Below are 15,290 nucleotides of genomic sequence, written 5' to 3'. Positions count from 1 at the left end.
GGTTCGGGACGAACCTTCTGGGGAACGGGGTGCTGATGCAGGCGCATAGGCGTGTGGGCCCACGTCCACGCGTGCCCACACCCTATTAAGTCATAATAATAGTTTATTTAGTAGAAAAGAAGTTACTATAATTTGATATTTCTTTATTTTAAAGTTTCTATGTTTAAGTAGTTTATTATTTTAGGAATACTAGTTTGAGTCCAACTAGGAAAGCTTATTATCTTATAAAAGGGGATCTAGTCTATGTTATTAGGCACCTTGAGAAGAAAATCAATTGAAGTTATTAATATTTTGAGTTTAGTTTATCGTTTTCTTTTAGTTGTTCTTAGTTATTTCATTGTTCTTTACTCTCTCCGCTGCGTCTACATCAGAAGCTGCTTCTAGGAGCTCTGGCCAATTGGAACAACTTTTTATCAAAGATTTTGCAACTGATCGACTTCTACAACATATAACTTCTAGGTAAGTGTCTTGTCGTCGTTATATCTATTTATGATTTCATCGATCTTTGATGTTTTTTCTTCGTAGAAAATGTACTAACAACAATTGGAGTAACTTTCACCCTCTTGGGCTATTGAAACGTTATCGATCAAACAAATGGTATCAGAGCCAAGTTAAGAATGGGAAAGCGCAATCCGTCTTTTCAAGAGATGGGAGAAACCGAATTTGACTTGGTTTAAGTATCTGACCTATGCCCATGTTCGCAATCCGTCTTCGATTCCACTAATCATATACTTAGTGTTTAGTTTACTTGATTTTGACGAGATATGGTTTAATGTTTGTAATTTATTGTCAGCATACTCTTAACTCATTTTTTATGAAACTTTGTGTCTCTAAGTAGGAATTAGGTGTTGGATATTTTCAAATATTTAAATTCCAATAGGTGGGATGTGTTAGTGAATGGATTTATGAATATGAATGGGTGTAATTCTTCACCACCAGTAGACTTGAATTAATGGGCACATCCCACCGTAAGAATGTATCAATTCAAGTGGCACCTTTTGATGATTATAAATAATCATCACCCTACCCATTTGAGACATACAAGCATCCACCAATTTCCAGTCTCCTTCTCTGTGTCTCGTTTTCTTTCACATGTGAAGCAGTTCTTTTGGGTATTTCATTATACAAGTTATTTAGTGAATTTGAAATCGGTTTTTTGGCATTATCAGTTTACATTTCAGAGTGTTCTCGATCTTAGTCAAAGCGTACATACTTTGAACTAAGATAGTTGTTAAGACTTCATCGTATCCTGAAGGCATAGTTCCATACCCGTTGTGTACTCGTGGTTTTACCAGAAGGGAGCGAATTATTGTCTAAAAGAATCGATATAATCGAGCTTTGAAGTTTCGTGTATAACAACATATATTTTCTGTTTTCCATTTCAAACTTGTTAGCAATATTTTTCCAACAATTTTTAGACAGTAATTCTCTCGCTTAGTTTTGAAATGGAAGCATCAACATCATTGACTCAATCTCTTCGCGTTATGAATCAAGACTACACACGTCTTGAAAGTTTCAATGGAGAAAATTTTACAAGGTGGCAAGAAAAACTACGGTTCTTTCTGACTTCAATCAAATTATTTTATATAATAGAAGGGGTTCTTGACAAAATTCCTGATGAGACTCCTGAAGACTCTTCTGAATTACGGGAAAAACGAAGGAAGCGAAAGGAAGACGATTTTCTTTGTCGTGGTCATATTCTGAATGCCTTGTCTACTTCTATCTACAATGCTCATCGTTCAATTGATTCTGCCAAAGCATTATGGGAAGCACTGGACAACAAATACCGCATTGAAGAGGCAAGTAATCAAAAATTTTTAATTGGTAATTTTATGGATTTTAAGATGGTTAACAATAAGTCTGTTATGCTTCAAGTTAATGAATTTTTACTTATTGTTAGCAATCTTAAAAATGCTGGAATTTCTCTTATGGATGCTTTTCTGGTGGGGGTTATCATTTCTAGACTACCCCCATCTTGGAGCGACTATAAGAAAAAACTCAAGCATGATGAAGAAAATTATTCATTAGATTCTTTACAACGTCACCTTCGTATTGAAGAAGATTCTCGTATTCGAGAATTAAAAGAGACCCAAACTGATTATCAACCTAAGGCTAACGTGGTTGAAGAAGGGAAATCTGAGAAAGATTCTCTAAAGCCTAGGAAGGATAAAAAGTTTAAGAAACAAACTCCAAAGGACAAGAAGAAGGTAATTTGTTACTATTGTAACAAACCCGGCCATTATGCTCGTGATTGTCGCTCAAGAAAGAAAAATCTTAAAGGGCAAGCAAACATGGTCGAAGAAAAATTTGTAGCCACAGTTTCTGAAGCCAATACAGTAGATGCCGACAATGGTTGGTGGTACGACACAGGAGCTACTATCCATGTCTGCAATGACCGTAATCTTTTCAAGACTTACGAAGTTGGCGGTGACGGAAACGATATTAAAGGAGCCAATAATATTCGTTCTAAAGTCATGGGATTAGGAACTGTGGAACTCTTCTTTACATCTAGAAAGACTCTAACTCTTCAAAATGTTCATCATGTGCCCGATGTGACTAAGAATCTTGTATCGGGAGACCGTCTTAATAAGAAGGGGTTTAAGATGGTGTATGAGTCTGATAAATTTGTATTGTCCAAAAGGGGCACGTTTGTTGGTCAAGGGTACTCTTGTAACGGAATGATTAAGTTGAATCTAATAAATAATAATTCTTCGGTTTACATTGTTGATTCTGTTAATTTATGGCATGGTAGATTAGGTCATGTTAATTATGGTTCTCTTAGAAATATGGAAAAATTAGGCTTAATTTCTAATTGTGATTTCAATTCTACTAGTAAATGCCATGTTTGTGTTCAAGCTAAAATATTTAGAAAATCTCATAAGTCTATTGTTAGGAATTCCAATTTGTTAGACATAATTCATAGTGATGTGGGTGATTTAAAAAATCACATAACTAGAGGTGGCAACAAATATTATGTAACTTTCATTGACGATTGTTCTAGATATACTTACGTATATCTAATGAAAAGTAAAGATGAGGTCTTTGAAAAATTCATGATATTTAAAGCAGAAGTTGAAAATCAACTTGGTCTTAAGATTAAAATTTTAAGATCTGACCGGGGTGGTGAATACTATCCAAATGAATTTATTAAATTCTGCCAAACACATGGAATTGTTCACCAAGTTACTGCACCTTACACTCCTCAGCAAAATGGTATTGCAGAGAGGAAAAATAGGACTATGATTGAAATGGTCAATGCAATGTTAATTAGTTCTGACTTACCATTATCTTTATGGGGTGAAGCATTATTATCAGCATGTTATATTTTGAATAGGATTCCCTTAAAGAATAAAAATGTGACTCCCTTTGAACTCTGGTTTAAAAGAAAACCTAATTTTAGTAGATTAAAAGTTTGGGACTGCCTTGCATATGTTAGGAAACCAGATCCTAAGAGACCAAAATTAGGTGTTAGAGCCTACAAGTGTGCTTTTATAGGTTATTCGCATAATAGTGTGACATATCGATTCTTAAATCTAGACACTTTTGAAATTATAGAATCTGTAGACGTAGAATTCTTTGAGCATTTGACGAGGTCTAGTGCTAATGACAACAGTATAGTAGATCCTATAAATTTGTCTAATTCTGAATCTGTAACTAGTGGGAATAATATGGATGAAAATCCAAAATCTCGTGAACCTCCTGAATTAGAACCAAGGAGAGGTAAGAGGGCTAGAACTGAACGTTCATTTGGTCCTGATTTCATCACTTATCTCATAGAAGGTGATAGAAGTGAAGTAACAGACGTTACAAAGTTTGTTTTGAATATTGATAATGATCCGATTAGCTTTTCTGAAGCTATGAATTCGAGAGATTCTAGTTTCTGGAAAGAAGCTATAAATGATGAAATGAATTCTATCTTATCAAACCAAACTTGGGTATTGTCTGATTTACCTCCTGGGGCTAAACCTATAGGATGTAGATGGATATTTAAGAAGAAGTTAAATCCTGATGGTTCCATAAATAAGTTTAAAGCAAGATTAGTTGCCAAAGGCTTCAAACAGAGGCACGGTATTGATTATTTCGATACTTATGCACCAGTGGCACGTATCTCCTCAATTCGTGTGTTGATTGCCCTTGCCTCAGTTCACAATTTAGTTATCCATCAAATGGATGTGAAAACGGCGTTTCTAAATGGTGACTTAGAGGAGGAAGTTTATATGGAACAACCTGAAGGATTTATTTCTCCAGGCCAAGAAAAGAAAGTTTGCAAGTTGGTAAAATCTCTTTATGGTCTGAAGCAAGCGCCTAAGCAGTGGCATGAAAAGTTTGATCATATTGTCCGATCAAATGGATTTGTCGTTAATGATGCAGATAAGTGTATTTACTGTAAAGTAAATAAGTCTAGTTGTGTACTTATTTGTTTGTACGTTGACGATATGCTCATTTTTGGAACTGATCTATCTTCTGTTGAAGAAACGAAAAAATTCTTATCATCAAATTTTGATATGAAGGATCTTGGGGTGGCTGATGTTATCTTAGGAATTAAAATTCTAAGAAAGGATAATGTATTGGCTTTAAGTCAAACACATTACATCGAGAAAATTCTGAAAAGGTATGATCACTTCGATCATAAACCAGCTCCAACTCCAATGGACCCCAGTATTAAATTACTGAAGAATACTGGTCGTGCCCAAGCTCAACTTGAGTATGCTAGTGTTATAGGTAGTCTGATGTATGCGATGCACTGCACTAGACCTGACATAGCCTACGCTGTCAGTGTACTGTGTCGATTTACGAGTAATCCAGGACCAGAGCATTGGAAAGCTATTTCTAGAGTGCTAAGTTACCTGAAGGGAACCATGGATTATGGTTTACATTTTAAAGGAGACCCCGCTGTATTAGAAGGATATAGTGATGCGAGCTGGAATAATATTGAGACAAAGTCAAAATCTACCACTGGATGGATTTTCACTTTAGGTGGTGCTGCTGTGTCTTGGGGATCCAAGAAGCAGACCATAATTTCTGATTCAACTATGTTGTCAGAATTAATTGCATTATCAGATGCAAGCAAGGAAGCGGAATGGCTTAGAAATCTGCTAGAAGAAATCCCTATATGGAAGAAGCCATCTCCACCGGTCATGATAAATTGTGACAATCAGGCAACACTTTATAACGTTGCAAATAAGACCTACAATGGCAAGTCGAGACATGTAAGTCTCAAACATCAATTTGTGAGACAATTACTCAAGAGAGGAGTAATTACAGTCGACTATGTAGAAACAAAGAAAAACTTAGCGGACCCATTAACTAAAGGACTTCCTAAAGTAATGGTCTCGGTTAAGAATAAAGAAATGGGACTCAGGTCTGTGAATGAAGGTTGATCGCCTTTAACGGAAACCCAACTTATGTCTTGAAATAGATAGGCAAAGTTCAACGGGTACCAACAAGTTAAAGCTTTCGCGATTATGGAATACTAGCATTTTATATTTTTCCCGTTTCTGAGCTAGTATTGGTTTTCTGCAAGACAAAGGATGGATGATAAATCCTTAATAAGTCCTAATCTTTAAGTGGTGCCTCGCGGAAACACCTCAAGTGGACTTACCTAAGTGAGTGTGGAGATCAGGCCGTCTCCTAAGAAAATAAGACCGTTTTCGAAGAAGACTCATGAAAGGGATATTGCACATGGCCATTAACGTGCGGAGTATGAACACTCTGATTCACTGAAACAAGTATGTGCGACGGCTCCGGTTTCATCACTAAAGGATTCTTGGTTCAAGATACGTTCACCATAGCATTCTGATAAAGCTTTGAGTTGTTTGCACTAAATGAAGGTTCAAATCCATAAGATACCTATCATGTATGTACAAGTTTCTACGATAATGCCAAAGTTGTTAATGTTTTCTTTTTATTTTTATTTTTTGTTTGTTTTTTGTCTCAGTTTTCGCTATATTATTTCATACTTCCAATCTTTTGAAAATGGTGGGAGAATGTTGGATATTTTCAAATATTTAAATTCCAATTGGTGGGATGTGTTAGTGAATGGATTTATGAATATGAATGGGTGTAATTCTTCACCACCAGTAGACTTGAATTAATGGGCACATCCCACCGTAAGAATGTATCAATTCAAGTGGCACCTTTTGATGATTATAAATAATCATCACCCTACCCATTTGAGACATACAAGCATCCACCAATTTCCAGTCTCCTTCTCTGTGTCTCGTTTTCTTTCACATGTGAAGCAGTTCTTTTGGGTATTTCATTATACAAGTTATTTAGTGAATTTGAAATCGGTTTTTTGGCATTATCAGTTTACATTTCAGAGTGTTCTCGATCTTAGTCAAAGCGTACATACTTTGAACTAAGATAGTTGTTAAGACTTCATCGTATCCTGAAGGCATAGTTCCATACCCGTTGTGTACTCGTGGTTTTACCAGAAGGGAGCGAATTATTGTCTAAAAGAATCGATATAATCGAGCTTTGAAGTTTCGTGTATAACAACATATATTTTCTGTTTTCCATTTCAAACTTGTTAGCAATATTTTTCCAACATTAGGGTGGGTGACCGAAAGGTTAAAGAGATAAGGTAACACCAAAGCAGAAATAAGCATATTTTAGAACATGAACATTCACTAGCTACTAACTAGAAGTAGACCCTTTGAACAATTACGAGGTAGAATAATCTTATAAATGTAAATAATAAAAGGTATATTTTTGTTTTCTTAAGTGTAGTTTGTGAAGCCCACTTTGGTTGGGTGGCAACACGTTTGTTTTTGCCCTACTGAATGTTGGGCTCCATTCTTGTTGTTTCGAAAGAAAAATCAGCAATTGCTTTAAGAATGTATGATATGAATAGGTCTCTTTTGTACTTCACATAATGTGTGTGTGTGTGTGTATATATATATGGCTAGTGCCTAGTGTTGTTGTTGTGTCCTACAAATACTATCTACATTATTTTTTTGTAGAAACATGTACGTGAGACGTCTTGAGTTAGAAAACTGTTATTTGGTTAGACATGGGTTCATTAATACGGCTAAAGCACTCCCCTTCCTGGAGGAAGTTGAACTGATCTCTTGTACAATTTCAATAGAAGTTGTTGAAGCTTTTGGTAAACACTGCCCTCAGTTGAAGTTTCTCCGGCTAGAAAGCAAGTACAGTTATGAATGCACAGAACATTATGCAATAGCTGTTGGAAAGACCATGCCTCATCTACGGAATCTTTTCATTTCCACGGGTTATTGTTTATGTGAGAATGGCCTGAGGGCCGTTCTTGATGGTTGTCCTCATCTTGAATTGTTCAACTGCCCTTCCTTGTCTAATGCTGTATTTATCAAGAATGAGGGCCTACATAAAAGATGTGTAGAATCTGGAGTTGCAATAACAGGCTACAATATCAGGTTCCCCGGCCGAAGGTAATTGATGGTTGTCCTCATCTTAATTGTGACGACCGGGACCGATAGGCATAGGCTATTTCCATTTAAGAAGGTAGAAAAAGGTGTCTAACATTTTGTGGTGTAGTTCCTCATCATATTATTGGCTATTATATTTCCTAGTTAAAAGAGGTTTGACATCGAATTATGTTTTAGTTTCCCATGAGCTTTTCAACAAGATCTTGTGGTGTTTTGTAGTACCATTTTTAAACGCAATACATGTTATGTTTTGATTTGGATAAACTCCTTTCCAAACTAATAACCTAAGCAGTTGGGTGCGGGATTAACCCTAGATTCCTATGGACCTGGTAGATCTCTTTTTGGCTAATGCCTTCAAGATAGGACGTCGCGGTCGACTATGTCTAAGCGGTGCACGTATATATATTTTAGGGTATAGTTCGTGCCTGCAGGCTGCAGGGCTCAACCTTTTTTTGTTGTGGTTGATGGAGTAGTAGATTTTTTTTATCTTGAAGCCAGTAATGGATCTGACTCAAAAGTGTTGAGAAGACACCCAATTGCAAGAACTGGAAGGAAAAGAAAGAAGAAGAAGAAATTACATATTGTCAATCAAAATTTTCTAATACAAATTTTAATATTGCTACTTAGTATCGAAAATAGGTCTGAAAAACTTTAAATATAGTTTGTGCCCATTGTTGTCGTTGACTCGTTGTGATTGACGAAGTGGTTGTTGAATGTTGAGGTACTTGACGAAGATGAAGGAAACGGCCTTGGTTTGATGACGTTGGTGGAGTGATATTGTGAGTTTGGGTTCGTGGATATGCGAGTTTTAATTTGGTCTAGAGAAATACTAGATTTTACGTCAGACTTTTGGCGTCGCTGGCTGAGACCAAGCTCAGGTCAATCGCATGACAGTAAAAAACACTTACCAAGTAATTGCACGTATTGTTCTATCGTATAAAGACTACGAGATAGAAATTTCAATCTCAAATTGTTTTCATTTATCTTACTACAATCTAAAAAGCAAAAATTAGGTGTAATTGGATCATTAATCGATTCATTTATTCACTAATTACAGTTATAAAAATCTTCACTTTTGTTGCTTTGAGATGTCAAGTTCTGGTATAGAAATGGAGAAGAGATCATCTTCAGTGTCTCCTTCAATTCCTTTCATCTTCTCATATACAGTGTCACAAAATTCATCATGACTCACTTGACCAATTAGCTGAAAACAAATATAAAGGCAGCAGAAAATTAGTGATATATAAAAAGTCGAATTCAAAACCAAAACTTTCTTTCACTTCCATGACACAAATTTTGAAATAATTACATTTTCTTACTTAGGGTACGTCTAGAGCGGATATGGATCATCTGTGCCAGCTAAGCTCAGTAAGTACCGAAGTCTTTTGAATAGACTCATATAACCTTTGTGAAAGAAAGTCAAAACTATGTAACCATTGGGGATCGGACATAGATGGTAAAAGTATGGGATGGATAGTAAAAGTATGGGCATTGTCAGGATTCGATGGTGTTTGTGTCCTCACAAGTGATACCAAAGTCAAGGACAACCCGTCTATGAATTGACGCGTTGATGTGATTGCCCCACGTCAAATATAAGGGCGTCTAAAGTCTAAAATTTAGGTGCTAGCTCAAACTAAATTACTACTGTGACTTTTTAGATATCAAAAGCAATAGTCGTAAGGGTAAAATCGGAGTAATAGAACACAATATGATTTTATCATTAAAAAGAAGAGAAACCAAATCCTTTAACAACAAGGAAAATTGGGAAATAAACCTTGGCTGGATCTTGAATGTTCTTGTCATGAACAATTGAATCTTGATCTTGTTCTTGTTGTTGGTTAATGGCAACTAGATTTCCTGATTTTGATGACATTATCTCTAGCTAGCTCTTAAAGAAGAAAATAAGAAAGAATATTGAAACCAATAACTAGTAGAATGATTGATTAATTTAAATGGAGAAACAAATTGACCAATTTGGAGAGACTTTGACAAGTGGTACTTACTCTTTGGTTCTTTTCTAAATGCTTATTTTAAGTAGAGGTCAACCGAGTATTATTCCCATTCCACCGGATATGGATAGACAAAAATTGAGCAACCATAATGGTTGCCTAATCATCTCTGCTCCTATTATTATGGCTCACACATGTATGGATGAATGCCAAAAATCTCTGTACTCTTAATAGATTGATTTAGATAGGAACACAACTCCTATTAGATATTAAGATGTATAGAGCAACCGAATATGGTGGCCACTCGAGAGAGTCGTTTAACCATAACCGATAGTTAGAACATAAGATCTCGAACCATTTAACCATAGAAAGTGATGCTATGCCCACCCAATATTCAAGCCATATCCCAGCCAGCCAGAGTACTTGGACAGGCTTTCTCTCATTAGATCTGACCCGGCCAAATACTTTGGGCGGGATTCTTCTTGGATATTGACCGGACATAGCATCACGATTGTTAACCACACCGACATATTAAAAAAATAAGGGAATTTCTCTATTGTGATGGTATAAAAGATCTTTTGGTGTTGTTAGGAAACGGAGAGTCAAATTCGTTAGCCGTTATCTGACACTTTCGTCCGCCAGTTCAGTTAAGGTTGCCGTAGAAGGATACCCGGACACCATAGTTTCCTTATTACAATGACTCATTGACGCCTTCCTTGCAGATGTTTGACAAGACCCCCTGCCTTGCAAATGATATTTTGACAAGACCCCATTTTTTTTTGGCATCACTAGTATAGACCCTTCTTGGACAGATTCCGTTAGGTGTGTTAGTGGCATTTGTTGGGGAATCATCGTCCTATTATTAGAATTACAAGATATTCTTTATAATACCAGTTTATTGAAGTTTTTCCAGTGTTTAATGGTTGACTGAAAATGACTAAGAATCGCAGCCAGAACAGTATTCACTATGAAAGTTTTAATGATTTCGTGTTCAAATATGGCAGTTGAGTTCAAATTGAAAATGTTTTATAGGATAGAGTAAAATATTCTTCCTTTCTTACTTGATTTAGAATATCGAGTTAGACACGAGTCAAGTTATGTATATAGCATTCCCCATCTGTGTAGATCTAGTAGAATTTCCCCTGGTTGGATTTAATTTTAGCTCAGTCCAACTATATATGATTGTGGTTAGTGTATTAAGGTTTTAGCTAGGTACTTGTTGAGTTAAACCAAATTCGAGCAAGAGCTAAGATAATTTCTGTAAGAGTGAGAAGTGAAAATTGTATTACTGATCATGAAGCAATAAAATACGTTATTCTTGCACAGCAAACAACACACACTCGTAAATGTGTGCCAACTTATCATTTTATGAGAATCAGGAAGCAAGAATAGTTGTCGGAAACTGATCAAGGTGTCGTGAACTTCGCTGCAGCTGCCATGCCACTGAGAACTGCACCTTCAACATTAGGGCTAACACAAAAATCACCACAGACAGCTAGCTTCTTGCTCCTATTCCAAAGGCACTTGTCCTCTGCTGCAATAGCTCTTGCTGGGAAGGCGCTACCCCTGCAATATAGTTCCAGTGCCGAAAAATGTCAGATTGGTGTCTCATACGGATAAAGGACGAGTATCTCCCTGTAACCCTGTTTATCTTTTTTAAAATTTAAAGCCATTCACGGGTGTATGTGAACGGCAGAATAGAAGATCAAACAAGTTCCTAGAAAAACTTCGTAGTGATTTCCACCAATCCACCATCCAACTATATTGTTTTTCATCTAACGGCTAATATTTTCATGTAATTTTTATGAAGGTCACATGCATCCTTCTAAGTTCGAGAAGCATTAGTTTGGTGGTATTTCTTTTTAAAGTTCATAGCTGACTCATCTATATGGTCTGACTCGGGTTGATTTCTGAATGTTTTTTTCTTTTTGCATGACTTGTCTGAATCACTTACTCGGGCTGATTTGACTCTATTTGAGGATGACGAAAAATAAGTCCGAGTTAAGAGTCTATTATGTGAAATATCCTGAAATGACTATTGTTTTACTGTACAAAGCAAGAAACTTTCAGACGAATTAGATCCAGACGAGTGAGATTCAGACAGCACGACACAAACACCAGGTTCTACATTACATAAATGCAGTTAATAGATAAGAGTTTTAAAGATACTAACCATCTATGAGCTTTTGTGAAGAAAGGTTTCGGTATAGGAATCTCTATTCTTTGAAATTCTTCAAATAATTCTTCAGCTACTTTGGATAGTAATGAACTCGAAGGCTTCTTGAGTCCAGTTTGGCTAATTATACTCCTTGCGTATTCTCTGGTTGAATGCAATACCCAGCACTCACTGTAGAGCAAGGAAAAATTAATTAGCAAGGAGAAAACTAATACTAATGAACATGACATAGTAAAAAATTTAAGCTTCTCCGTTCTTTTCCTCTTCATTTAACATTTTATGCGAAAATATGTACTGTATCTGTGTCTGCATAAATTTGTATAAGATGCACGATGAGCTAATGACAAAGGAACTACAAAATGTACCTACTAGACGAACGCCCTGGTTTGCTGCTGTCACAAAATGCCCAGCTTAAAACATCAGAGTTCTTGAATGAGAAGCCTTTGACAGGAATCTGAACACAAGAAACTCAATCAGACATTACTTCAAGAAAAAAGAACAAGAAGATCAAAACAAATGAAAGGTTAAAATTAACAATTGTTGGATCTTATCTTATCTCGTTCTTGTACTCTAAAATTCGCCTTTCTATAGATGTTTTATCATAAAAGATAACTAACATTTAGAATGTTGTATCATTTAAAATATGTGAGTTCATGTGATATTTATCTGAAAATGTGTCGTAATGTGGCAGACGCGTATGATAAAGTTTGGGATTTTTGAGACTTTTTGATAAACAAAAAAAAATGCTTTCTAGGCTTAACCTGCCTTTATTAAAGAATAAAGATCAAGGGGCATACTTGTACTCTGGCTAAGCTAACAAGTCTAAATTCTGATGAACAACTTCTTTCAGACACTCGGAAGAAAACATTTCAAAAAGGCCAATAATTATGAAAGCTAAAGTATGAAAACATATCAAGTCTTGGAGTAGATTGCTTGCTTATTTAAACACAGAGATGTCTTCTGAAAGCTGTATTTGTGCATATAAATTATACTTTCCACGAGGAACTAACTTTTCAGTAATGTAAATGAAAATCTTACAGAAGACAAAGGTTCTGGAAACGCCAACATGAGAGCAAAACACGAAAAAACTGGAACTTCTTGCAACTTCAGTGCTAATTCAGGAGACAAAGTCATATCTGACAAGATCATCAGACAATATGAACAGTAACAGAAGTTAATTATAGTCAACTAAAGTATTGGAAATAAGAGTCCAATGGTTGGATCACTAGGTGAAATTGTTACAAAAGTGGAAAATTAGATGACCATTCATTTAGGAAGACTGGCCTTCAAACTGGTGTAAACCTAATAACAAACCTAATCGTCAAATAGGTAGAGACTTTTCTTTCTAAGATATCACGGTGAGAATGCAATGAGCTGGTTCATCAATTAATTCCTAATACGACAAGTTGGTCTCAGTCTTACTGTAATGAGTTAATCATCCAAGAGTACTAATCAATAACAGAAAAGGGAAAAAAATGAGAAAAACAGAACGAACCCAAAGGTGGCAGCCTTTCGGTTGTGGCCCTTGGAGACACTATATTTTTGTCTGCTGCCACCAAACCGTCAAAATGCCCTAATGTTTGCCCGTCCAGATCAATTAATAACCATAATTTCTTATCTTCCACCCACTTTATACTCCCAACAGTTACTCCAAACTTAGCATCAACTCCTTAAGAGACAAAATAAACAAGAAAACTAATGACCTTCTGAGGTGAAAATCTTTCTAAAGAGTGAAACACAGTAAGACTGTTAAATCGATACATACCAGGCTCATGGCAAAGGGATTTACATATAGAATTCATGCCTGGAACACCGACGTATTTCTTAATTGACGTGTTCCCATCCTACAAGAGCTGACACTAATATCACTTTAAGCCTTATACGGTAGAAATTTTGACGTAAAACTGTAAACATGTATGTCGAAGCTTTATAATCAGATTCAGATATGATATAAATCTCTTGTTGTTCAACTACATTTGAGTAAAAGTTCACTAGAATAAATATGTCATTGATAAAGTCAAAATCTGTACAAAGACAGTTCTAAAATTCTCTCTAATTCTTTACCCTCAAAATAAATCCTCTAAGTCCTATTTATAGACCATGGTTTTTCCAATCTATTCCTAATACCAATTATGACTTAATCATGTATACAAGATTCTTTGTCATTTCTTATGTTACATCAATATATTCCTTTAGCCACCTTTTATCGTGATTCGTGTCAGTACATTCGTGTAGGGCACGTAGTCTTTTGTTAGATACAGCCACTTAGTAGGTACACCATGAGTTTCTGTACGTATAGTGCGCGTGTAGTTGCACATAATCGAATGAGATTAGGACCACAAATACCACTTTATGGATCTTCCCCATAAAATTCCAGGTACATGCACATTGCACAGTTATGGGAGATCCAACAGTAAGTTACCGCATCTGACATCATATTGGTGTCGTATACAATTCCCATACAGGCGAGCGTTACACAGACTCATCTCATAAATGCAAATAGATTAGATGGTGAAAAAGGATGCTCCAAAAATCGACATCTATCTCATTAACTCAGTGGGTTTCCTTCTTTTTTTTCCTTGCTAATATCTAGTTGTAATGCAAACTAGGAGAAAATAGAACAACTTCGAAGATGGGTATAGTGGAAAACCTTATGAGAGTCGATAAATTGAGCGGTCGCACAATCAAAACACCCAAAATGCTCCTTCCACTCTGCAACAAGGCCTTTATCTTCCCATTCGTGTACCAAATCCATCACACCATTGTCAGAAACAGTGAAATAAGGAGCACCATGGTCAAAAAATAGTTCCTTCCCATCTTCAATGATCTCTCTGTGCAAAATATAAAGCTAAAAAACCCCATGCTGTATTTATGCTAAATTCAGAGCTAAAACAACATGTTAAAATCTAGGATAGAGTTCTAATTTCTCTCTAGAAGAAATAAAATGAACTTTTTTTCCGGGAAATTCAAATTCCCCCACCCAAAAAGAAATTACACTATTTGGATACAATTCAACAAATCAAAGAGGCATTTTACCTTTCTAGTAAGAAATTGAAGTTTTCAGAAACCAAATGAAAAACTAAAACAGCAAACATAGAGGGATTGACTCACCTCCTGTGAGACATTCGGCCACCTGGTCCTCTCCCAGAATCGAAAATTGTAACAGAAAATCCATTCCTGGCAAGAGAAGAAGCACAAACGGCGCCAGAAACTGACACATTTCACCAAAATTTTCACATCATAATCAATATTCTCAGCAAATAGACACATTTAAACAGAGATCTTCCTAGAGAGAGAGAGAGAGAGAGAGAGGGGGGGATTTTAGAACTTACTTCCACTTCCGATAACGGCGATACTGGAAGAAATGGTTTCCATGAGTTGATTTTGGGTTGAGAATCTGGAAACAAGAAAGGGTTTTGCTTTTTTGATCAATCTACTTTGATTATGGTTGAAAATGTGAGGAATCGGGTTAAAGAAAATTCGATTGAGATGAGTGAAATGTTTAAACAACAAAGTTTCCATTAAAATCAAACTGACTGACCTCCTCGTCGAGTAGCTAACTGTAAACCTGGAAGAAATTACCTTGCATCTGTTTTTCTTATGAACGAGTATAGGCCACGTACGTGTTTCCGGGACATTTATTATTTACCCCTCAAATTCACCAACCCCCTAATTTAACGGTTTGATTTTATATGGTTAGTTCGCATGTGGAAAGATTGCGGCAGTTTTCCGTGTGGATAAAATTCACAAAGATAC

General features: G+C 36.1%; 1 protein-coding gene and 2 long non-coding RNA genes across 5 annotated transcripts; 1 reads left to right on the top strand and 2 right to left on the bottom strand.

The window, feature by feature from the left end:
• Positions 1-521: 521 nt before the first annotated feature.
• On the top strand, positions 522-7,663 carry LOC147570314 (uncharacterized). The gene is made up of 2 exons (XR_015231406.1): positions 522-845; positions 6,557-7,663. It is a non-coding gene; the product is annotated as an uncharacterized LOC147570314 (long non-coding RNA).
• A 700-nt stretch (positions 7,664-8,363) lies between these two features.
• LOC147570313 (uncharacterized) lies at positions 8,364-9,371 on the bottom strand. The gene is made up of 2 exons (XR_015239130.1): positions 9,184-9,371; positions 8,364-8,613 (listed from the first exon to the last, which is right to left on the bottom strand). It is a non-coding gene; the product is annotated as an uncharacterized LOC147570313 (long non-coding RNA).
• Positions 9,372-10,613: 1,242 nt separating this feature from the next.
• On the bottom strand, positions 10,614-15,288 carry LOC147570312 (FAD/NAD(P)-binding oxidoreductase family protein). Of its 3 annotated transcripts, none has more exons than XM_086656887.1 (10): positions 15,117-15,288; positions 14,867-14,931; positions 14,646-14,745; positions 14,185-14,365; positions 13,300-13,378; positions 13,030-13,203; positions 12,573-12,670; positions 11,900-11,988; positions 11,532-11,705; positions 10,614-10,924 (listed from the first exon to the last, which is right to left on the bottom strand). In XM_086656887.1, the coding sequence occupies exons 1-10, from the start codon at positions 15,170-15,172 to the stop codon at positions 10,765-10,767; spliced, it is 1,176 nt and encodes a 391-aa protein (XP_086513013.1). In that variant the 5' UTR covers positions 15,173-15,288; the 3' UTR covers positions 10,614-10,764. The 3 variants fall into 3 exon arrangements, with proteins under 3 accessions (XP_086513013.1, XP_086513014.1, XP_086513015.1); XM_086656888.1 differs by having other exon boundaries at positions 15,076-15,145; XM_086656889.1 differs by lacking the exon at positions 15,117-15,288 and having other exon boundaries at positions 14,867-15,099.
• Between the last annotated feature and the right edge of the window lie 2 nt (positions 15,289-15,290).

The sequence above is a fragment of the Eschscholzia californica genome, unplaced genomic scaffold (assembly GCF_041429995.1).
Source record: "Eschscholzia californica isolate CP2 unplaced genomic scaffold, dmEscCali1.0.p SCAF_1, whole genome shotgun sequence".
Classification (NCBI taxonomy): Eukaryota; Viridiplantae; Streptophyta; class Magnoliopsida; order Ranunculales; family Papaveraceae; genus Eschscholzia; species Eschscholzia californica.
Note: the sequence above shows the minus strand (reverse complement) of the source record. Positions and strands in the feature narration are given on the sequence as shown.

Excerpts from the sequence above, each read along its gene's own strand:
- LOC147570312 (XM_086656889.1), bottom strand. The coding sequence starts at position 15,056 with ATGGAAACTTTGTTGTTTAAACATTTCACTCATCTCAATCGAATTTTC. Across the intron at positions 12,671-13,029 it reads CGAAAGGCTGCCACCTTTGG|ATATGACTTTGTCTCCTGAA; the intron begins GTTCGTTCTGTT and ends TGATCTTGTCAG. Across the intron at positions 10,925-11,531 it reads TTCACAAAAGCTCATAGATG|GGGTAGCGCCTTCCCAGCAA; the intron begins GTTAGTATCTTT and ends ACTATATTGCAG.